The 25746-nt window shown below is 38.9% G+C and overlaps 1 protein-coding gene across 1 annotated transcript in view; it reads left to right on the forward strand.

Annotated features, from left to right (window-relative positions):
• The window catches only part of LOC105681236, a 29634-nt gene extending 3902 nt beyond the window's left edge, over window positions 1–25732 (forward strand). Inside the window, exons 2-5 of the mRNA XM_024370198.2 lie at window positions 1211–1394; window positions 15986–16068; window positions 17949–18036; window positions 22121–25732. Coding sequence (XP_024225966.1) covers window positions 15993–16068; window positions 17949–18036; window positions 22121–25238 — 3282 coding nt within the window. The 5' untranslated portion in view covers window positions 1211–1394; window positions 15986–15992 and the 3' untranslated portion in view covers window positions 25239–25732. The remainder of the gene's footprint in view (window positions 1–1210; window positions 1395–15985; window positions 16069–17948; window positions 18037–22120) is intronic.
• Window positions 25733–25746: the final 14 nt, after the last annotated feature.

The following is a 25746-nucleotide window of genomic DNA, read 5'->3' on the forward strand; positions in this document are numbered from 1 at the left end:
ATTTTTATAAAATATAGCGAATATTAGGTGAAAATTATTTGTCCTACATGACGAGGATTCAAAAATGTGTAATCGGGATAACGACACGAGTGGGAAGAAACGTGGTGCGTTTTTCCAAACGTGTTCCCGTTTCACTGAATTCTAATCAAATCTGTTAGACACGACGAAAGGGGAGAGAAAACATCGGCATACCAGAGCACTCGTGATTTGCACGCGTTATCCGGCGCACAGCACGAATCAACCTCTGAAATACGCGTTCACGCCGGCTACTAGACTCTACGACTAAAAGAGCAACGTCGATATCGTAGATTCTATAGCGTAGAATGTAGGTAGACAAGCCACCTAGTTTTATTGGATGCAAAACGATAAATTATCCAGTAGAAAGTCTGTGACGTGCAGTAAGCTGTGAATACGTCTTATCTCTCGATAGAAAAGGAAAGCCAGTAATCTGCATACAAATCGAAACCCTAGACGAATCTGAAGGCATTGAATTTTCTTACCGGGTATAACGTTGACATTTTAATTTGACTTTTCATTCGATTCGGTAATTCTCATCTGGCTGGTTGAGAATCATAGCGATGTAGCTCAGTTTTAGAAAATACCTTGTTATCGCGAATTATCCACCTTATGTATTGTCAGGATGAAAATTATTTTCATAGAATACAAATTTTATTCCATAACACGTGCAAATATAACGTACTTATCGAGTAGTTTCACTAGTTTTTTTTTTCTTTTTGATTTTTTGAAAATCTTTTCGTTGATTCTCAATCTAAAAGGGAAATACGCGGCAAAAGTTCAGATCGTATCGATCGTCAAAGACGCTACCAACTTTTCGCCAACGATTCCATATTATTACGAAATGTTCGTTATATTTTTTCATATCGTGAAAAAGCATCGTAGCAAAGAATGAAATTATAATTTAATTATTTACGAAATCAAAGGGACGATACCTTTAAAATATATAACTAAATTCGAATTCTCAAATGTTTGGCTCGTATCGCTGTGATTTTCAGCTCGCTACCATAGCGTTTGATAATTTTCATATTTTTCTTACACTTTCCCTGGATATACAAATAGAATCGATTATACAGCAAGAATGATAGACTTGATTTCACGGTGGATCAATGAATTCGATTGTTTCACGCGTGATTTGAGCGAACGATCCAACACAAATCGTTCACCTTGACCGTGAATCGATGTTCCGTTTCAGGAACGGAAGTGCCGCGATCGACGCCAGTCAGAAAGTTGTCGTTCGCGTAAATCGAATCGATACCGTGTCGAGACTGCCGATTCCATCGGGATAAAACGAAACGAAGCGAACCAGCGTGTTCCTCTGGAGCGAATAGAGGAGGAATCGAGAGGGTACGCGAGGAATAGTCACGACTCCAAAGTAGGTGAGTATCCTGGAACTTATTTAAGAAGCAAAGATTCTATAAACGGTTTGCGAAAGCTGGAAAAATAAATTCTTGCAAGTTAAAGTCATAATATCGAGAATAAAAGATACCAATACGTTGGAGAAATTAAGAATTCAAATCAGTAAGTTGCACAGTTCAAAGTTGGAGTTTCTCGAATTTTGGGAAATTTCAAGCTGAAAATTTTGATGTTGGTTAAATTAATAACTGCAGTTTCGTAGAAACTAGAAAAATTAAAAGCTGGAATTTTTTTCAAATCGAACCAATTAACAGCTGGAATTTGTTATAATTGGAGAAATTCAAAAATGTGGTATCTAAAAGTTGGAATTTAAGAACATTGAAATTATTCACTTGAGACTTTTCAAAATTACGATTCAATTAGAATGTTCTCTCTCTCTCTGTCTCTCTCGATGGAAATAATATTTAATAATACACAGTAGACGATGTTCAAAGAGATCTTGAAAATTGGATCAATGAATCAGTGGATTAGTAGAGTTATGGGTTGGCGATATTTTATGAATGATATATTAAGGTTTTTTTCAAGATGAAATATGAAATATGAAATAACGTAATACCGTATTGAATAAAGTAAACAGTAAATACTTAATGACCGACAATCTTTCAAACGTAATTTACGAATTCTACAAAGTCACGATCGATGCAATCAAGCTTGCAGTTGATTTTATCGCGTGTAGAGTACAATGCTCGCGGCGAGTCAGAATGTAGGTGGCCATTATGACGATGGTAATCAGAATTTCATGCAGGAAATCGTCGGTGAATGATGGCATGGTATTGCCGTTGTTTACAAACATTTTTTATTTTTTTTTTTACACGCGATGTAATTAACGACGGTATAATTAACGCGCACTTTCGCGAGAAGCAAAACGCTTCCTTCCGATCGAACGATTTATTCTTTCGATCAATGCCACTCGCCTAACGCCATTTAACGCTTCTTTCGGACATTGACTAGCCGACAAAGAGTATTCTTTTTAATTGCTATACTTTTCCTAATGATACTACCTGATATTTATTAATTAATTAAAGTTATCGAAGTAGTCGGTATTTTAGATATTTCGGTTTCTAGATACTTGAGTATTTTTTATTATTTTAATATTCTTTTTACAGACATCTGACGATCTACGAATGATCGTAAACGATGATAAAAAAGATTCATTATAGATAATAGAAATTTATATATCGCTACAGAATATTTCTTTGCGAAATCGATACAACTGGTATTTATTCGAACAAAAATATACGCGATTGATGTTTGCCAATTACTTCCATCATCCTTTATAATTAACTTTTGTAATTCATTTTTATACTGCTCTTACTGCTATACTTTAATGCTCGTCTATTTTATATCAAGTTTGTATAATAACTTAAATTCACTCTCGTCGAATATATTCTTAAAAGAGATTCTTCCTCTTACTTGCGATACATTTTATACGAACAGCATGTGGGAATACCAGTTGTTGAAAACGAGTTGGCACACGTTATCCCCAGGTTTCACGTGTTCGTCAATTATCACGTACGCGACGGCAGCAATTAGTACCGTTTCAAGAAGCCAGAGTTACTTTTTCCTTCTTCGGCTGTTGTTTCTGATTTCCTCGAAACTTTCGTTCTCTTCACGATCGATAACCTTCTTGCCCATCAACGTCACGTTCGTTTCGCCATCTTCTCATAAAACGATTTCCTCGTCTTATCATCGGCAAACTTGCCCAACACCGCATTAATCTTTCTCTTCCAGTAAATTCCAATCTTACTTCATTTCGTTTCACTCGTTTTCACTAATAAATGAACAGTTTCCTCCAAAAGAAAAAAAAATCCTACAATACCGATCTATGCAATTACATCAAACGCGCGTTACTCTCGGTTTATCAATGGAGATCGGATACAGCGTAAATGCCGATCGAATACATTAGGAAAGCTTGTTTCCTTCGATTCGCATGCATTCGTTCAACGTTATAAGCCGAAAGCTCGTTTACTACATTTTTATTTAAATTCTGTGCACGCTATACTTGGACGCGCATCTACATAATTCTAATTATTAAAAGAGCATGATCTAAAGTAAGATGTTCCAAAGACCGGATGCGTGTCCTGCTCAGATAGTCGAACGAGAATTTTCGTAGCCTGCGGCCCACGAGTTCAAGGTTCTAATTAGCATCGTTCTCGATCCATTTTTCAGCGGATCATCCTGGTTTGGTTTCCTGCGAGATCCAACGAGCACATGCAAAACAGCTACTTGGCGGGATCGGTTGGTTGTCGAGCGGCTCGCGTTAAAAAAGGTTTTCGATAGATAACGGTCCGCTCGTTGCGGAAGCGCTCCCGTTCAACGATCCGCGGACGTTGCTCTTAATTATTTATTACGCGTCGATGACGTAACCCTCGGGGAATCGTTACGGTGTCAGACACGGTGGAAATTTTATTAATTCGAATCGTCGCTTCATCGTGGAAATCTTTCTTCTTCTTTGCTAATGATTCTTTGTTTCTTATGTATTACATTTAGATACATGGGATTATCAATCTTTTTCCTTCTAGTATTTGACCCTCGATTCGCATACTGGGTCGTTTTCCATCAGCGATTATCATTAATTTTTCATTTTTCTCATACTTTTGTTTAAATTTAAACTCTGCTTGAAAAAATTAATTTAGCACGTAGATGTCGATTAAAAAGTACTCGGGTGATATTCTAGAAACTTGAAAGTATGTTCAAGAATTTTGGAGGATTTTTTAAAGACACAAAAACATAGAAGAAATAGATTTCGTGGACTCGAAGGACGTTTCATGCAGGCGACACGACGTTGGGAAAAGCGAGGTTGCAGACTTACGTGGTTAAGTATGGTGTTATATTTGTTTTTAATTGAAGTATTTAGTCCTAGTTTTAATCTTCTTTTTTTTTTAGATTTCTTTTTCCATTGAAAATGAGTGATCATAAGTAGTTTTCTTCTAACATTTAACCACGCTATTTACCACGTTTTCGAAGATTAGATTCGTGTTTCAATTTTAATGCATCAGGCTTTCCAAAGACAAGATTCAATTCTTACCAAGTTTATAAACAAATAAAGATTAAAATTCCACTTTGATCTAGAAATAAATTAAACAATGACACCTTGATGGTATTCTCTTAATTTTTGCTTGCTTCTAAACCAGATTTCGCAAATATTCCACGAATTGTGTTTCGAGGACATGTTTTGCCACGCGCGTTTCTCATATTCTGCTATTTTGAAACGTAAGCTTTCATCAACGTGTCGTCGCGATAACGATTAAGAGCCGCAGATGGATTAACGTTTCTCCGCGATTTCCTAGTAATTTCCCGCATCTTGGCGTCCTCGCTAATCGATCAGGACTTGTCATGGGAATCGTTCAATCTCCACTCGTCGACGATGATTTACAACGCGAGACAGACTATTACGATCGTTCTATAATAATGTGAGATTTCAGTTGAAAGATTCATTGAACGATACAAAAGAGACGATCACGTCGAATCCCATTTTAAACAACTAATTGCCTATATACAATCGAAAATAATCTCTTCTAATATTAAACGCTTAACTTTTCAAAGAAATTCCCAGCACACTTAAAAATTACAATCGTCGTGCCGTAATCTTTTCTTGTCTAATCATGAAACACAGGCAATTACGTTAAAGTTTATTAATACTCGAATTCTTCCTGCATTTTCCACGATGATAATGAAAGCCTGTTCTCGAATAGTTGCCGACCATTGTTCCGCGGAGGCGGCATTAATTACTCGTGTTCCTCTTTTGCTTTCTTCTTTCTTCGTCGTCGTAGCGGTCACAGGCACGCGTCGAAATGGTCTGGCGACAGTGAGGTCGACAGGCATCGTTTGGCAACAGATGGGAAAGGTATCTATGGCCGTAAGAAGTGCCGCTATGTCCCACATCGGCTGCCTACGATTCTGGCACGGTAACCACGTTCCCCTATTATATGTGCACACCTTCCGGCAGGTGGTTCCCGAGATTTGCTTCTCTTCCTTACAGGGATGCGTAGAGTTCGATTTATTCGAATATCGTATGCTTTCTGTACTATGTACTATGAAAAGCGAAAAGAAGATAGGACAATTCACATGTGCTGTATTCACGAAAGAATTGTCGTTCGGAAATGACGATTAGATTGCGGACTATTTTGCAAAATTCCTATTTTTGCAAATTTCCTATTTTTGCAAATTTCCTATTTTCATAAACGCAAGCGAGGACGTGGAACTTTCACGCAAGTTTAGAAAATAGACGTATGTACATGTGTATTGTACCAGCGAGGAATGAAAGAGAGGAAGACAAAAGGAAATCGCCGTGGGACAAGCGCATCGCGTATGTGTCGAACGAATGAATGTGCGATGAAACAAATTCATTGCTGTTTGAGATGTACAAGAGAATAGAAGGCTGTTCGTTAATATTTCAAGTGATTATGTTATGTATAAGATAGTTCTTCTGTTCTAATAAATTTTGTATTTCATAAAAAATTAACAATTGTCACGATGAGTATTTTGTATTTTGGATATTTCATGTATTTTTACATGATAATTAAACGATGATAATTATCGATGATAATTAAACATCAGACGTACACGCTGATACAAGACGTTGAAATTAGTACAAAGTAGTGTAACACCAGCTGTATTTGTACCTAACGTTTTTCTCCTTTCTAATTTCCCTCGATACCTCTAAATCGCGTGCTCGACTTACCAGCTTTCCTCGTTAGGGATGGTAATTACAGCCATCTTGATCCTTTTTTATTATACTAGCACGTTGTTAAAGGTACTTAAATGTAACAGACCGATGCTTACGTATATTCAACGCTTATATTTTTGTTCCCAGATTTCGCGAGATATCCCACAAGATATCTTCAAGCACGTACTTGAATTTTTTTTCACTCGTTGACACGATAATCCGTCTCGATCTTCTGCTTCCTTTTTTCAAATTTTGAAGCGAATTTCAGATCGCACAGCTGACCGGAGCACAAGTATCACTATGAGCATATTACGAGCAATAAAATTTCCCATGAACGTACAACCATAAGCGGTGTAATTATTAGCTGATAAATTATCGCGCAAGAAGGTACATTTTAAACAAATTTGCGACAAACCAAACGACGAAATTGTTCCTATCCAAAACTGTCTGCAAAAGTTCTTTCTGTATCGACACCATCGAAGCCTTTTTGGTATTCTATTTTTTTTCTTTTTTACGCATACTGGGTGCTTTGTTTATTTTGGACGTCATCTTCGAAAACGAAATACAGAAACAGATCTACTTCATCTACAATTTACGTTAGCGTTTTCTTCACGAAATCGTGCAACTATTGCATCCTCTTGCATTTGACATTTGACGACAAAAGGGAGTAATCTGCACCGTTGAGTCGATGGCGTTAGCACCGGAAGTGGATGTCCGCCTTCTCCGCGTTGTCGCGTTCACGCGTTTCTCGTTTCGACCCAACGAATCCAAATAGACGCTCGTTCGTCTACCAGAACCAGTTTCCCTAAGACCAATATCCCTATGCCGTCGATTACTGTCAACGTTATTTTCGCTTAAAGTGAAATTTCGTTGTAAATCTGAAGCTCGGCGTAGCGTAAATTTAACAGGGAAAATTAGTAGAGTGAATTTAATTGCCTGTTAAAATGTCCGAGCGAGTAATAAGTTAGCAGAGGAAATTGAAAATACCAGGGTCAGGATCTGCTGTAAAATCGTTTGGTAATAAATTCAAACGGAGAAACGTTATATTTAGAAGTTAATTACACCTGTAAAGGTATTATTTAATGTTATTCGTGGAACAATTTCAAGCTAATTGTATTTGTAGAAAATGTCCCGGATAATGAAGTCGAAAGATCGATAATTACTTGGAAATGTTTTACGAGAGAATAAGATTGTTTTTTTTCAAGTTACATTTTAAAGAATCTTATTTTTATTCTTCCAATATCTGTCATCTCATCGACACTGGTTAACATTTTTCTTTTACATCGCTTTTGATGAATATAAATTAAAAGATCGATTCGCTGAGAAAGTTTTGCATATCGCTATATGTACGCGACTGTTGGTATTTCTCTAACAAAGTTTTGAGAAAGATCTTCGAAACGCGGACGTTAACGGACACACAGCGAATATCGAGCATCTTGAGTGACATTTAGAACGCAACAGCATGTTATCCACGTGGCGAGTACTGTTGCCTTTCTTGCAGAATGTATCGCCATTAGGAAGCAAGTGGTGCTTGTAAAAACAGATCTTCCGCGTGTTCGACGATCACAATCGCGATGAACGTACTTACCCTTGGAACCGGTTTCACGGTCTCTGTTAGGATTACAAAGGTATGTCGAAGTACTATGATCCTTTTTTCTCGATTCTAGGTCGAGATCCATCGCGTGGCTGTAATTGGCACGATAAAAAGAAAAGGAAGAAATAAGAGAAAATAGAAGGTAAAACGTTTTAATCGTGTCAATTATTGTCACGATATAAGGCAATTTTTGTTTTTGTTTATTGGAATTAGTTTGAAACACGTTGGAATTATATTGGATATGTCAGCAATTTGTATCGAAATTATCTTCGTACTCGACCTTCTTGCATAGCGCTTCGCTGGCGAACTGTTAGATCTGTTTTCGGAATAATATAAACTCGAGTTAGTTTCTCAGGTTAAAATACCATGGTATAACCGTTGCCCACGCATAATTAATGGATCACTCATTTCACATCTCGCGTTCCATATAATTCAAACTGTTTTCCGTGGGTTTGGTTCAGGGAAATGTACGGTATCCGACGTTCCTGCTTTCTGATACGATCAAACTCCACGCTGTTTGTTCGTTCGCCAGTTCGTTGTTTGAGAGAACGTGCAACCTAAATCACCATGTGCCATTTTATATTCGCGGTGTGGAATATCGTAAACAGTACCTGAGAACAGTACCTTTCGGATATAAGTCAGGAAACTTTGAAAAAAGGACGAACATTACGAAAGCAAATTGACAGAATCGATAAATATCATTTACGTAACAGATAAACGAGAGAAGCGCTGAATATTTGATTTTTACTGAATTATGACACGACTTTGGTAGTTAGCCATGACATTCAAGCGACCTTGGGAAGAAGCAAAGCGATCTTGATAATTGCTAACGACTCGTAAGTGACTTTCAGTGCTAATATCGCGACGTCGATGACGGTTTAAGAACTTGAAGCGACTTTGAATAGCGATGATTCGACTTTGAAAATTATTGATAATGTTCGAATGACCTCGAGCGTTAAGGGCAAGCGATCTTTTACGACCTCGTGGTTAGCGAGGAAAGTATATGCAATATATAAATTTGCTTTTTTTTATTAATTTTACACTTTTTTTCATAATCGTTCAGATTCTTATTCGACCTCAGCATACGCTGCATTATTACGTGTAAAGTACACGTAATATCGTGGTAATTGTTTTCAATTTTCAGTTCAGCTTAATATGAGATATATCGAGCTTATAATTCACCTGACGAAAATTAAAAAAATGCTATATAACGATTCACTTCCGTGATTGTACCGTTTAAAGCAATTTTTACGGTAATTAATTCTTTATCAAAGCGATCTTACAAAGTCTTAAGGTGTTAGTACTTTCAAAGAAATATCCTGTAGGATATAAATTAAAATGTAAGTCAGAATTATACAGTCAGAAATAATAGGAAGGCAGAAATATTTGATTGATGCGACTTTCGGACGATAGAACAATCGATTTTTATTAAGGGGGTATTCTGGTCTAGAAATTTGAAAAAATCGAATATTTTTTTTCATATTTCCAAAGTTTAGACATTCGAGAATATGCCCTTGAAAGGATTTTTCAAAATTTCAATTATTTTACGAGTTACAGCCATTTTTGTGACGCAGCATCTGCTCCGGTCCGACCGGGACCAATGTGCAGTAAACGGTAGACGCTGCTCGAGTAGCTACGTCTCAAAACTTTAAACGCGTTTTTCTCGAAACTACTTTTTTCGAGTTGGCGTGCACGATATCTCAGCTCAAAATCTTTAATATTACTATTTTTTAAACGTTCGAAATTGTCAAAAAAACGTGCGAAATAAGACATTTTTTTTCAAACGGCCGTCATTTTGTGAAAAAATTTTGTGTTGACTTTTCCAAGATTCAAACGATAGCGGCATCCATACTAATTAAGAATCCGTTCGCATTTTTTGTTTCGGATGACCAGAAGGGTTGATATCGTGCACGCCACGACACCCCATTTTTTTGGCGGCACCCACTTTGCCAGCTCATAACTTTTAAAAATATTGAGTTTTTTTTTTATTTTCTTGGCAGCACCCACTTTGCCAGCTCATAACTTTTTAAATATTGAATTTTTTTTCAGTGAATTTTTTACGTAATCTCGAAATATCAATAAACAAATGCTAAAAAGAAGGGTAGCAAAAATATTTGTTGTTTCGCTTGTACAGAGCTTCAAAAATCGCCCGAAATTCATGCCTCTAGACCAGAATACCCTCTTAAATCTCATTTCTTCGAACAGAGAATGAGAAAATTGTCAGTTTGATTAAATATTTAAGGGCTGCGTATCTTTTTGGCCGCTAAGCTACATAAATTTTCGGCTGATGAGAAGGTACAGTCTCGCTTTCGTTTGTTTATTTTCTAATACATACGCGTGGCTTGGTGCAACAAGCGCCAATGTAATATTTTTGCAAAAATCAGTTAAACTCTGTACTAAGTTTGTAAATAATTGGGCACTCTATATGAAAAACGCCAATTTCAAATTCTATATGGAAATTACTATAATGGCACTGTATATACGTCAACGTAAACATTTTTCATAAAATAAAGTTTCTGCTAAAAATAGCAAAGTCAACGTAGATAAAACAAATAGCGTGTCCTTTAATTCTTCCTCTTTGTATTAGAAGAGAAATTTGAAACAGCAGAAACTTGAACACGAACTTTTTCACATATCTCTAAGTGCTAATATAATTTTTATTTATTTATTTATAAGCACCGACGTTGATATTTCCTGCATCAAGCCGCAGATATAATAATTCGTGACAGGAAAAGAGTATCCTTTAGTAATAAACATTCCATTCGGATATTTGAATATTCGGATAACGAAGGCTCTACCCTAATACAGATCGTTTTTCTTCTAAACGAACGTTTCCATCTTTTATTTCTTCCTTCATAGTGATGGTCGTAAACCGCCAAATAGCCAACGAAATTGCGTAAATTGCACAAATTGTATAAATTGGAAATTATTCGTGCAATCGAGTATCGTAGAAGCTTTCCTTCCTCAACTAGCTTCAGCGATAAAAGTTTAGGCGAAGTTCGTTCGTCGAATCGATGTTTTATTCATCGTCTGGATCACATTAAGCCATGTTTCGTAGGAAACAGTCGTAGAGATCTCGAAAGTCGGTGAAATTTTCCAGTCGAACTTCCTGTACGTTTTACAGAACCCTAATAATCTTTTATTCTCAAGCCATTTAACTAAATTATCCAAACACTATGAATTCGATCTCCCTGGCGCGTTACAGTTTCCCAGTCGACTTCCTGCAACGAAAGCAGAAAAACAGATTTGATCGTAACGGCGACTGAATGTAACGCAGCTATGCAACTCACTCGCAATGATTTAACGCGTCGAGTATAATAAAGCTCGCTATTACGGAACAACGAATCAACCTTCTTCTTAACTAATTACGCGTAATTCGTTAAGTGTCAGGGTTTCCCATACAACTTTTTATCGTCGCGTGGCAGCGAAACACGCGATCGCGGTACGATGTGAACACGCTTTGCTTTAATTTAGAACGCAAGTATTTCTCTCCAATGCTGTTACAACTACGCTCTCGTCATTAGGTGGTATTGACAAAATCCGCAAATCGCTTAGTTGCCAACCCAATAGAACACCAGAGCATAGTTGTAACATCGTTGGAGAGAAGTACTTGCGTTCTAAATTAAAGCAAAGTCGATGCCACCTAATGAAGAAATCCGCAAATCATTTAGTTGCCAACCCGATAGAACTCCTGTTAAGTCTTTAACAAAAGAGAAATCATAGTAGTCCATCTTCGTTAAAAGATATTTCTACCTTTCGTACTTGCTGTACGCATCCCCTGTACTTTTCTGCCTACGAATTTCCCGTAAACGCGACAAATTTCGCAACATCGCCGACATATCTCGCATATCGTGTGCGGTTACGTCATACGCGTAACCCCAATCGAGCGTGGTGGTTCCGATGCGCGCGTCCTTCCCCGTTTTCGTTGGCTCGTCTCGACGAATCATCCAGGAGATTCACCCAATTCCCGAGGTGATCGGCCAAGGTAGTCACGAACACGCTTTAGCATACACGTCGCGCCGCGCAGCGAAGGTTATTCAACCCGAGCAGATCTCGTTCGTAGGCAACGCGGAGTAACGGGTTCCCGATGACTCGTGCATGAGGCGCCTCTCCACCTTGCCGGATTACCCGGTGGTCAGGCTGCGTGCACGCCGGGCCCACCGCTTCTCCAACCTTCGAGTCGTAGATTCAGTCAGCCGTGCACCATTGTCGAAACATCGTCCTGCTGCACGACACTCGCGATTCCTCACCGCGTCTACTCCTCCGCCAATGATCCTAGTTTCGTCTCGCGATCGCTAGCTTTGTCTCATCTTCGTAGAACGTTCGAGTTTCAAGTCGGTTCGAACAGTGTTTCTCCGTTTGTCTTTCAGTTTGACGAGTAGTTTGCCTTCTGTAGTGTCGCGTTCTGATATTTTCTTTGGTGTAGCTTTCTGCTTTCCTTCGTATCTCGTTATTGCGCGTGTTTGGTGATTAAATGCGATTTCCAGGAGGATTCTGAGATTCAGGTAAGAGAAATTCCAAGGTTTCAGACGGCTTGGTCTTTGATTTCGATCCGCGAGAGTCACAGGAGCGCGCGCTTCGTGCGTTTCGCTGCGGATTCGCTCGTCGATTTATGTTTATTCAAGTTCGACAGGTTTCCGTCTACGGTGGTTCGTACCGGAACTGGTTTCACGCCATAAAGCGAGCAATTTAGATTTTGTAATGGCGAAACTCGAGTACCAACTATTTTACAGGATGATCGTGTTCGCGTAATTAACTCGTTTTTCTCTCGAGACGGTTTTAAGCGCCATGGTGGAAGAAGGAAGAATTTCCTTCAACGAGAAGAAGCTTTCAAAGCAATTTCGAGATAACAAAGCTAAGATGAAAGAGAAACACAAGAAATATTCTCTTAACGGTCGAGTCTCTCGAGATTTAAACTGACCAACCTGTGATCGATTTTCCACTTTCTAGAAGTCTATCAATGTTAATCTCGGAATACGTAAATGGTATTCAATCTTTCGCAAATCGAACGATTCATCTCCATACGGTTGTCGGTTTAATTTCCCTATCGTTCGGTTATCGCAAAACGCTAGACGAGCTATGGAAAAAATCATCGGCGCAAGGACATATTCGTCTGCATTAGCCTCGTTAGGATTTTAATCCCATTATCCAATTTCCATCGTTCTACGTTCCTTGTACAAAGCTACGAGCTATGAAAATCATTGCCAAACGTGGCAGAACGTTCAGGAACCCGTCGACCTGGAAACGCGACGACGGCCACGGTCCATTCGGAGGAAATACCGTGACGATGCATCGCTGAAACGACATTCGCGATTCGCGACACACGTATCAAAAGTATTTCGACTTAACGGTACGTTGGTTGTAATCGAGCTACGAACACTCTCCGACGATTTGTAGTGACCTCTGACACGCTTGCCGGCCTACACCGTTGGCCATAAATATATCAGGACACCCAGTGATTACGTTTAATGGAACGCCGAAACGAATTTTACTTTGCCTTATAATACTTTTCCTTGCAAATAGACCGCGCGTTTTTCTTCATTCGTAGGAAATTCGAATATGCAAAAGTGAGCAGAATGCGTGCGATATAAAGCATCGAAAGTACAGTACCGGTTATAGTATTTAGTAAAACAATTTTCTACCTGGCTTTCATTTGCCTAATTACCTGCATAAAAACATGAATTTGCGTAAATAACCGTAGTATATTTATTTTATAAGATACGTATGGTAGCGGACGAAAGAAAGCTTCACGGCTATACAGTACGAAATCTACGAAGACTATAATCTTACGAAACGCATTTATATTTGACAAGAGCAACGAACGAACGTGAAATATACTGCAAAGTAGATTATCGTTATCAACGTAGCAGAAAATCGTCAGTACGAGCGTTATTGACGCTTATAGAGCACCATACTTTTACGCTCTCTTTCGTCCGCCACTGTACAATGCGAGTCAAATAACAGATTTATAACGAAATAACTGAAAAATAAAAAAGTAGTCGGTAACGTTCGATTTGTACGGAATGTCTGTCAATGTTGTGACGCTTACGGTCAGGTGTGTACGTCGGAGGATGCACAATGTGCTCACACCGACACATTCAAATGGGGAGGGGGACTAAGAAGATTGATAGTCCAGGTACCGTTACCGGACACCAATATCAACGAAAAAGATGCAACGGTACAAAATAAAAGAAAAAACACGACACCGGGGAGCTTGGAACGCGCTCAATGTTGGGCACCGATTGAAAGGAGAATGTGGATGTTGGTCAGGCTCGGCGTGCACGACGAACGCTTGGGTTTAATTGAGATGGAATTTCGGCTGGTAGGATTAGGCTGAACCGGTTATAGTATTCGCTGGGGTTTAATTAGGATACGGGATTTGGATGTATTTTGGAGTTTTTTAAGTAACTGCTGTAGCATTCGATTGGATGGGACTAGAATTTCTAGAGTTTAAGTTCTCAATTGCTTGTATTGGTTGGCAACTAAGTGATCGCGGATTTTGTCAATACCACCTAATGACAAAATCCACGATCATTTAATTGCTAACGCAATGCATCTGCGATTTCTAACGGGGACGAACGTAACGGGAATCTGGCGAAATTCGAAGAGGGAAATTGTAAAAGGAACGGTGCGCTGATCGTTTGAGGTTTGCTTGAATATTTCTAAGATTTATAGTTGAATTTGAAGGATTTATATGGCGAATATCGCATCGAGTTTCGAGCTGTTGCGTTTCATTAGACATTTAAAGCTAATACTATGCAGCTTAATGAACCATATCCGACGAAATTAACGGAGTCACTGGGGAAGGGAAGGAGCGGCAGAGGTGAGGCAAAAGTAAGGGGAGAGACACAGAGACAATTGGTTCGAATTAAGGTAATCAATGCGTGCTAATTTACCAAACTATATTTCCAAGATGAAGTTGGTATTTTTAAACATCTTCAGTGTCTGTTTTAAATGTTCATCTTTAATTTTTAAGCCTTTGGAGCATCTGTTAGGTTGTATAAAATTGACGAAGAAATTGTACAAAGAAGAAAGAATTGATTCAAAAAAGGAAGAAAGCAATAAGAAAGAAAAGTAAAAAGAAAGAGAACGTCTTTAAAAAATGGATTACTCACATTTTATCGCAAGGTTTCGATTTGCATAAAATAAAGGCATAAAATAAAATTGAGTATTAAACGGTGTGTTCCTTCGCGTCTGTGCCGCGAAACGACCGCAAAACTCCTCATTTCCATGCGATCGGCATCGCGAAGCGAACGACCAAGACGTGGCTATCGAATACGAACGATCACCTCGATCGAGACCTTCGTACGCAAATCGACGATCAAACATTCCCGACGTGTTCCATTGGAAAACGATCGAGCCACCTGTTTCGATCGTCATTGCGTCATTGCTCTGTAATTTATCGTAACGTACATTCATTTTCGGATACGTTTCGTTAAGTGATCGTTCCACTGATTCATCTTACGAAGTTGGCTCACCTTCGATAAGGTCGAGGTTAATTTCTGGAGGAAGAAGCGCACGTGCTTCCTGGTAAAGCTACTAAAATTATTCCATTCGTGATAAACTCTGAATAAAAATCGAGTGGATTACTGGGTCGAGGATAAACGTGGTCCTTAATTCTTTTCTTTATTATTCCTTTTTAATGCTTCGTTTTTGTAAGCAGAATATATTTTCTAAGATATCAGGTTGTCCGAAAAGTTTCTTTCGGTTTATAAGATGATAATAGATGAACGATAATTTCTGTTTTATATTATTTTATCGAATTAGGTTTTAGTTATATTTCTATTATCATATTCGTGCACAATTCAATAAACTAATATGAAACAAGAAACATTGTGCGTCTATTATTTCCTTATAAAACGAAAGAAACTTTTCGGACAACCTAATATAACAATCGACGATTAAAGAGAAGTATAAGCGAGAGAACGTTCAACTGCAGAAAATCATAGGCAAAGCTAAATTCCAATAGGAAATTTATATCTTCGAAATTTTAAACACTAGAACATTGATTCGCTAAACGTCAAAGCAGGCAATTGCAACTATATTTCTAAATATTAACGTTAAACATTGAGATTACTTGCGTTTATAAAGGTTTCAACATTTGTAATATCATTTTTTGGATTGTACAACTAAGAATTACAAAATCCACGATTAACATCACTCAGGCAGGAAGATATAAATACGGACGAGTTTTACGGATGAAAAATCATTAAATATACCGTAGACATTACGCAGTCAAAAAGATACAAATACGTGGGTAGATGAAACTACTATTTCTCGTTTTGTTTCAGTGCAAAAATGCGGATGAAGCTGTTAAAGATCGTGGTGGTCCTGTTGCTGTCAGGATCGGGCAACGCCAGGCCGCAGAAAACCGGTAAGAATCAACGTTTCTCATGAACATCGTTGCGATTATCCATAAAACGTGAATCGTTCGAGGGAAAAATATTTATTTCATAGAGGAAACGTTAAATATTTTCGCGTGAAATAGTCAAGAGGAAAGGGATATTCCGCGAACACTAGACGTTCTGATTGTCGGTTACTCGTCGCAAACAGGCTATGTACTTATTTGATTGCGAATCCTCTAAGGGAAACGTTGCTAGTTTCCATGAAACTTTCCATTTAACAAGGCGAAGTTTAAAGTCTTTAATCAAGCGACGCGCTATACAATTATCGAGGATGACTGTCTTTCGTGTCTATTAAAATGTTGAAATTATTACGATAGCACGGATACGACGATAGTTTTATCTTTTTCCTAACGAGATTTCCTTTCGAGGCTTCCTTATGATGGAAAAACGTGGGGGCGGATTTTGCTCCATCGTTTTCTGTATTTTGTAATCGTAGCTGCTATTAATTACATCATCCTGAAAGTATACGTACATGTAGAAGATAATGCATAGGTATAGCTATATACCAATAGCCTAAATTTGCAACTCGAAGTCGTTAACTTTTAGGTAGAAAATATTCAATTATTAAAAACAGATGATATCGTCGAATTACGAATTTTTGCTTGTTAAACTCTCTCCCAGCTCTCAATTCTCACAGGTAATTCTCAACGTTTTCAACATATATTTTATTCTACGTATACTCCTTTATATCTTCCTGTCGTTCTTTCGTTCGCGAAAAGGAAAAGCTTCGTTTTATCGCGAAATGCAAATTTCTCGTAAAGCTTTGTATCTACCGAAGCTACTGTGTCCAGTAAATTCGTGTTTCACCATATCGATCGTATCGACCACGTTCCGTGTCAGAGGAAAGCGCGGTGTGTAGCACGTGATTACGCGAACCAGTCTGCACGCAGATTACACGTTCACCAGGAAATGTAATTCCCGGAGTCGCAACAGAAATTTTCTATCCGAACGACGATCGTCCACCGATTCCTCCTTGTTTGTTACAAAATTTTATTTCGTAACATAAAAGTTTCTTTCTTCTTTTTATCCCTCTAACTAGGTTTTTATTTCGCTGGCCAATTACGGCTGTTGTAATCTTCCAATCAATAATCTGTTGTTTTCTAAGAATTCATAACAACCGTTGTTACGAAACGACTATTCTGTGGGATAACGCGCGTGCAATGTGTTTCGATCGGATTTTATCTACAGGGCGAATATCGTGGGAAACTTGAGAAACCCAAGTGAATTTAATTAACGTTATAATGTAAATGTAATTTTCCTATCGTATCGTTGTATATACTTGTTATTTCATAATTTTCGAAATGTTATATTTTTATATTAATGCTAATAGAAATCTCTCTTCCTCTCTTTCATTCGAGAACTAATTATACAATATAAAATATACAGGGTGGTTGGTAACTGGTGGTACAAGCGGAAAGGGGGTGATTCTACGTGAAAAAAGAAGTCGAAAATAAGAATAAAAATTTTTCGTTCGAGGCTTTGTTTTCGAGAAAATCGACTTTGAATTTTGGCTCGGTACGCGTGCACTTTATCGCGTCTCGTTATAAGGGATCTCACTGTAGATTTAAAAAAAATTAAAAAAAATTTTTATTCCATATTTTCGACTTTTTTTCGCGTAGAATCACCCCCTTTCCGCTTGTATCACCAGTTACCAACCGCCCTGTATATAACGTAATTATATTATTCGCATAAAAATATAATATAATATAATTTTTCCCCGTGATATCCCTGAACAATTCTCATTTCGTGCTTCTACAAATATTATATCATTATCTTTCTATATTTTCGAATAATACGTACAAAGTAAAAGTTTATTTCAGAAATGAATTAACTTCTAATTAATTTTCAGAAGGATCGATTCAAGTTCAGCCATCGAGGCCAAATCCTGAGCAATGGAGAGGCTCCGGCGTGCCCCACATCGTTCGAGAAGATAGCAGGTACAGGTGGAATTCCGGAAGTAGTACTATTCCGTACATTAACTTACATTATCGCGATAATGTTAATCCTCCTATCGAGTCTAACGTCGAGGTAAGTGTCGATAAAACGAGACAACCGGAATCAACGCGCTTTCTTCGGCCGAACTCGAACAACTTCTGGAATCCCTCGAAGTTTCAACCAAGAAACTCAGGAAAGATAATCGACAAACAAAGTACGAGCATGTTTCATGAACGATCAATTAAAGACGACCATCTAACCAGGTTTAGAAACACGTTTCGTCGTCAACCTATAGTGCCAAAGAATCATAGCACTGTTTCAGGTGATTCCACTAAAGAATCAGCCAATTGCTTCTCAAAAACAGATCAGAGACTTAATGTAGGTTATAGACGCGTACCGCTTCCAAATTCGAGAATTTCGAACGCGAAGATAGCCACTAGAAGAAATTCCACGAAAAATGGCCCTACGCGAGATTTCACGCGCGATAGTCCGCGGAGAAAGGCGAATGATATGTTGATGAATAATTCAGGATCCAATGTCGTAACCTTGAACCAGAATTCGAAATTCTCGGGTCAGGAGGAAGTGTTTTCGCTCGCGCTGGACAAAAAAGTCGAGTCTACGACTGCGTTCGATCACGTCGCGGCCATCAGAAAGATCACAAGCATGTTGACTCGCAATCAGACTACCTCTAAATTACCTTTAGAAAACAAACACGGCGTAGACGTTGGTATCCCGCCGACTCTTTCTTTGCACAGCCATTCCAATCGTTATTGGGGCTCCAAGCATTCCAACAGAACAAAAATTCGTCGTCCTCAAGGTCATTCCTCTAATTCGAACAAAAAGAATCAGAATAGGCTTCATTTAAATAAGATGCACGTCAAAAGGAACAATTCTTCTATTTCTAACACGAGCTTGAAGAATTGGCCCAATAGTGCCATTCAAAACGACGAAGATTTTCATAATTACGATCAATATACCACGATAGAAGAGGATGTGAAGCCAGGGGAGGTGGTTGAGAAACCATTTCCATTGAGAAATTCCACTTTCAATTATCACATACCTGTTTCGAATCCCAATTTTCAAGAAATAGTTCACTGGTTGAAAATCCCGGCTTTTATGACGAATGGCAGTCATATAATGGAGAGTGATCAACTCAATAGTCCAATTAGCCTCGCTTTTGATCCAGTTTATCAAAATCTGGAACCGAATAGGCCTTCTAAGCCGAATATCGTTCCACAGCTCAAGCCTGGCTTCATTTATCCTCTTCGTCCTCCGAGCTATACCGCGGAGAAGGTGCCAATTTGGCCACCGAGTGGCCCATCGAGGAACAAAACTCAGGATTTTTTCGTTCACAATCCACAGACTCAGGTTTCTCAAAACACAGTTGTTCAATTAATAAATACAGACTCGAGCAGGCCAAATAGGACGACTCTTGGGACCAAAGTGCCTCCAGGATTTATCAGGCCAATTCCGCCTGGTCCTTCAAGTCCTTCGTCCTCTTTGACCTCTTCAGGATCTGGTTCGTATCCCACTTTTGCCTCTTTAGCTTCGTCAGGATCTGGATCGCACTCTCCTTCGTCGAGTCTCTCGCAATTGTATCCTTCCACCGCAACAACTTCGAAGCCAGGCCCAAACGTTCACATAGGCTTTACCTCTTACGAGGACAACGATAAAGTACCTGATCAGAAACCTCAGACTCCGTTGGTAACCTATGACCAGAGTTGTCCTACGATTCTAATAAACACCTACACGAGAATCAATAACACTATTCAAAGCAAAGAAGGCTGTACAGACTTGAACATCATCATCAATTCCCAAGTGTTCAACACTAACGCCTTCAAGTCTACACCTCCCCCTCTGCCTGACCAATCCAATCCTGAAAATTATCAGGTTTATGGAGACTCAGACAAATATGGTAGCCAAATAGGTTCAGATACCAATTATCAAGCAATACCTATCTACCAATCTAGTTCTCCAGGATCTCAGTGGCCTCAGAACAGTTACTACGACTCCTCAAAGTACCCACAGAACCAGAATCTTCAGCAAAACGACGTTTCCAACGTGGAGGTGATTCAGGATACCCAGATCAGTATTTCGAGTCCAGCTGAAGTTTCTCCTCCAGTCGAGTCTTCCTTAGAAGCAGTGGAAGAAACTGATCCGTTAAACGACAGTACAGGTTCTTCGGCACAAGTTGGCTCAGACGTTGGTCAAGCAAACGATTCTCCAGGTGTGAATTCATTAGTTCGACCAGCTGTGACACCAGCTGCGTCAAATCCTGGCTCCTCTGGATCTACTAATATCTCTCCGGCAGGTCTAGGCACAGGATCATCTTCTATTCCAAATCGTCCAAGTCATGACGACGACGACGACGACTTTGACTTGTCTCCGAGTGGTATCATGGATTCCATAGCTTCGGTGTTCACTTATTTCACGTTTGTCAATCCCTTGCATTATGGGTTCTTCAGCTTGGCAGCTGCTCCTTTCACCGCTCTCGCAGCTGGAATGCTTGGTATCGTTACTTTTATCTATCCTTGGCTGTTCCCTGCTTCGTTTAGCTTTAGCAGGGCTAACAATAATAATGGCGATAGCTTTTGGTATAATATCGAAGAAGTGGTGATCCAGTCTTTGGAGAAGTATGGAAGGATGAACGAATGGAAGAGTAAAAGGAAGAAGAGGAAGAGATGAAACATTGGAGAGTTTCAGATTCAGGTTCTCCTGATAATTTTTCATCATGCGAAGATTTAAGTTTGGGTTTTTAGAGACAATTTAGAACCTCGTGCGTTGTATACAGGGTAAGTTAGGATAGTTCCCGAAGAAACGAAGGGTGTCACTGTTAGAACCAGGTGGATGTTAGGAACATATAGCGTATATAGGATGATTCAATGGTGGAGTTTAAATAGATCATATGGTGGTCATAATTGCAAGTTACCAGTGCTAATAAATTCTCCTGCGAATACAAATAGAATAACAAAATCTATATTCTATACGTTAGTTTTACAAATTACAAATTAAAATAATAAAGTTGGGCAACAGAAATCTATAACCTACAGCTTTTCATTTTACGTATCCGTAGAAAATTTCAAGGCACAAAATATATTAGTTTATGAAACAAATTTCTGCTTAGATCCCATTTTTAGTAGGATTTATGAAAATATAAATTTTCAGAAATACAAATGGTCTGTATATAAAGAAACGAAGAAAATACAATTATTGGATCAGCCTGTATATTGCATAATTATTAAAAAGTTTTCTTATACTAGAAAGTTTTAGAAGCTCTAATATTTAATATTTCTAATACTAATATTTTTTAAAATAACTCTTAGATTTTATTTATTTAATTTATGAATCGTTTGAAGGGCAAAGGACATAGAATGGTGTCTAGAGAATAGAAAATTAACCTCGCCAACGGTAGCTTTACTTAATTATGTTAATAAGTAAGTATACAGAGTACGAAGAGATTTCCTAGCAATAGAAACATACACACACAGAACAGTATTACAGATGTACTTATGCTATACCTTTAATGATAATGATTTACTTTTACGTTACTTCGAATTACGTACTTTTCTTTAGAGTATCTAGGGCATTGCTAGTATTTGTGCCAGTGAATTGTAATTGAAATAAAACCATTGGAACGAACAAATTATGCGTTTCTTTCTTTCAATACAACCAATAATTTATCACATTTCATATGTCTTTTTTATCAGCAGAATATAGTTATCTTCATATACCTAAGAAATAGCCTTATCAAATTCCAATCCTATATTCCAAAAATCATTTGCCATTACAATCATTCCAAAGAGATTATTGAAAATCACTCTGTATCATAAAATCCTTGAAAATAGCTAAAATAATAGAATCTATTTTAACATAAAGATTAACAAAACAATTCTTTTCCTGAAATATTTCACAGACTTATAGAAAGGTAAGGAACAAGCATCCATTGATCACTCTGCTAACTAAATTATTGCTATTTAATGTAATTTAAAGATATCTCAATTGTTATTTAAACTGCCAATCTAATTTACCACAAATTTGAAGCTTTAATTTTCCGAAAATCGACGTAATCTTTCAATCTTCTTTCAGTATCCATTCGAACGACACGCAACGTCACCTGAAAGACATGCACCACATCGACCAGTCCTTAAGAACGGTGGCCACTCAATTACTAAACGTGACCAATCCCGAAGAACCGCCAAAGATCCTCGACAACGTGATCAAGAGGCCCATTGCGAGTCAAAAACCAATCGAAAGAAACGAAGCCACTCCGATCAAAGAGATATACGTGAACAATGGTCCACCTGCTAATATTGGATTTGGCAGACCGATCAATTCCAAGTTCAACTACTTCGAGACGAGTCATCCAGGTCAAGCAATGGCCATCACCGAAGAAGAACTCGAAAAAGAATTAAGTTCAACGCGTCTGATGACTGCTTATAAGAATCATGCAACGACAACTGGTGGAATTTCCACATGGATCCTTCTAAACCCACCGTCGACAACGACGAAGACGACAGAGATAGAAAAGAAGACGAAACAGCCGTTTCAAATGGAAGTGAAAATGACTGTGAAACCAACGACTTTGATGGAGAGAGTGGAAACCACTGAAAGAGTGACAGAGAAAGTTACCATGCCCGTATCCACGACATTAGTCATGGATCAGTCTTCTACTACAAAGAAATCTGTCTCAGCCGACACGAAGAAGAGCACCGAATCGAAACCAGAGAAAATTCAAACCACAGAGAAGGTAGAGTCCATGCAGAGTACCACTTTGAAGGTTCCACAGACTACTGCGAATAATTTGGAGAATAAGGAGGCTGTTGTTAGTACCACGAAGAAGATACAGATTTTAAGAACGACACCTAAGCCTAAGATAGCTACCACGAAGACTACCGTATTATCTAAACCTTCTGGTTCGAAGCCTTCTAGACCTGGTCAACAGAATAGGCCTAAGCCTCCTATGAGAAGAACTACTACCGTTAAGCCGGATTCTGCGAAAAACGAGACTGTTTCTACTGGCAAGATAGAGAAGGTTACTTTCAGACCGGTTCAAATGATCACCATTCCAAAGAACAAGGTAGAAAGCACCGAGAAGCCTATGTTCGTGACCAAGATCAAAGCGTCTATCGCGATGGACACTCAGAAGACTAGCACGCAGTCTTCGGCTTCTTCCATGGCCACCAGTTTAGAAGTAACTACTACTTCTAGACCGACTACGATCGAGAATAATCTAGTGGAGGTGTCTGTGAAGCCGAAACCAGTTGGTACAAAGGTGAACAACGTATTGAAAGTCCAATTGAAGAAGCCTCTAGACGAGACGACAAAGATCGAAGTAGAACCCATTAAGGTGAATGCTCCCGTGTTGAAGATCGAGAAAGTGGAGAAGAACGAGGTTAAGAAAGAAGAAGAGAAGGAAACAGAGAATCTGGACAATACCAGGATAGATTTAATGAAATTTGATTTTAATCCTGAACTGACCAAGATCAACGTAAACACAGAAGTTTCTTCGACTTCAACGAGCACCACACAATCGACGACGTCCACTTCGACAACTAAAAGACCTAGGAACAATCCTAAGAGGAAGAAGAATAAAGTCAGAAGGCGAAAGCCAACTACATCCACCACTACAACCACTGTTTCTTCGGTGATATCTAGTACGACAGAGAAAGATTTAATAGAGGAACCAATCGCTGAAAATGGTATACAGGAGTCGAAGATAGTACCTGAGACCAAGGTGGCTGGTAATTGGACGAAGACAAAGAAGAAGCCAGCTTCGACTCCCATTAGTATGCAGATTTACAACTTCCTGAGTCGAGAGGTGATGCCTAGTTTTGGAGTGATGTCTTTGGTGGGATTGGGACTTGGCCTGGCTTCTTACTTCTTGTATCCGCTCGGAGGAACCGTCACTAGAAGAAACTACGACGTTGAGCCTAAATATAAGTATAATTTCGACGAATACGGTGGAAACTATGGTCAAAGGGAAGAGGAGGTCTTGTCTAAAGTTCTTCAGGGTATGACAATTGACGAGAACAAGTATCCTGGCTCGAAGGACTATGACAACAATTACTATAGGTACCAACATTATGACGGAGGTTATGACGCTCAGCCAATCAAGAAAAGCGATCAAAGGTACCCTCCTTCATCTGCAATATATCGTCCAGAGAACACAGCGTCTATACATAAATATAAGAATACTGATTATCGTTATTCGGATAGTACAAGCACTCCAAATTACTATGACAGGTCTAAACATCGCGAGTACGTGGTTGGATCTGCCGCTCCTGGCACAGCCAACCGACAATTCGTTGTCGGAAGCATTCCCAAAGAGTACCCACCTTACGAAGAGAAGATTCCTTCTTTATCGACCCCAGGAAAGCTGGCTAACAGTTACGAACCTACAGAAAGTGGGCAGATACAGTTCGACCACGATGTAAACCAGAACTTCAATTTTCCTGTGGGGTCTGCTCAAAACTATGGTCCAGTACAGACAACTAGACCAGATGACACTTACGAGGAAGTTGAGATCACACCTACCGCGGTTGCTGTGGAGCATGGACCTAGGTCTCTGAAGCTTAAACGGTCTCTCCTAGACTTGACAAAGATATCTACAACGGAGACACGTCGTTCTAGAAAGAGAAGGGACTCCGTAATTCAAGTTATACCATCGAAACGACAATTGGAAGAGGAAGGGAAGGAGCAAGATTTGAGCAACGAAATCCTTAATATCATTGACTCAGCTATACCCGAAGAAGACTATACTCAGAAGAAGAAGAACAAGAACAAGGAAATGGAAGATTTTGCGAATAAAAGAAGAAAAGAGAAAGAGGACGAAAGGAATCGACTGAAAGAATCCACTACCAACGGTCAGATTTTAAAAACGAGCACAGCTGCCTCTGTGGACACTTCTACGGTTTCCACAGCGGCGAAGGAGACTACCGAGTCTCCTACTTTTTCTCCGAGTTCCACGGAAAGTGATTCTGAAAGTAACACGACGAATAATCCGAAATCGACCGAAAGCACCAGCGAGTGGATCGATCTGACCACGGCGAAGCCAACCGAGCAGAACGGTTTCAATCTCTTCAGTTTCGTGAAGAAGATCGCCGAGATCAAGTTCAGGCTCGGTCTGACGCTCCTTAAACACGCCAGCGAGGGTTTTGCCAGATATCTTGGCCACGTGCAGAAGAGGATCAACGGAGAGGAGTGAATAGGCTCCTTCCAGGAAGCTGAATACAATGGACTCGAGTGACGACCGCGATTTATACTGTCACTAGGTCAGCACGTACCTTATTCTTCGAGCACGTCAGGACATCGTCTTGAAAACGGAAATCCCTCGTATCTTAACATCTGTTCGAGAATTTCTAGAGGGTGGAGACGATTTTCGGACGTTTTATGGTTGGAAAGGTCTTTCCACGAGGGTGACTTTCTGTAGAATCTGAAATACCTTCGTCGTTTGTTTTTTCTTTTTTCTTTCTTGTTGAATATTCAGCGTTTTTTTTTTTTTTTTTTAGGGAAGAAATGTTTGTTTCTGGAGGAAGAAGGTAATTTTTTGAGAGCAAGGTATTGTTAAATTTTTACAACATTGAGATAGCAGGATTGTAAGATCGGGGAAGAATTAGCATTTGACTGGAATTATGTATATTTTGTATTTTTGCGTAAGAGATTAATATCTCTTGTTTTAATAATTTGCGAAGATTCCTTTAACATTTTTATAA

Source organism: Bombus impatiens, unplaced genomic scaffold, assembly GCF_000188095.3.
Source record: "Bombus impatiens unplaced genomic scaffold, BIMP_2.2 scf_0670, whole genome shotgun sequence".
Lineage (NCBI taxonomy): Eukaryota > Metazoa > Arthropoda > Insecta > Hymenoptera > Apidae > Bombus > Bombus impatiens.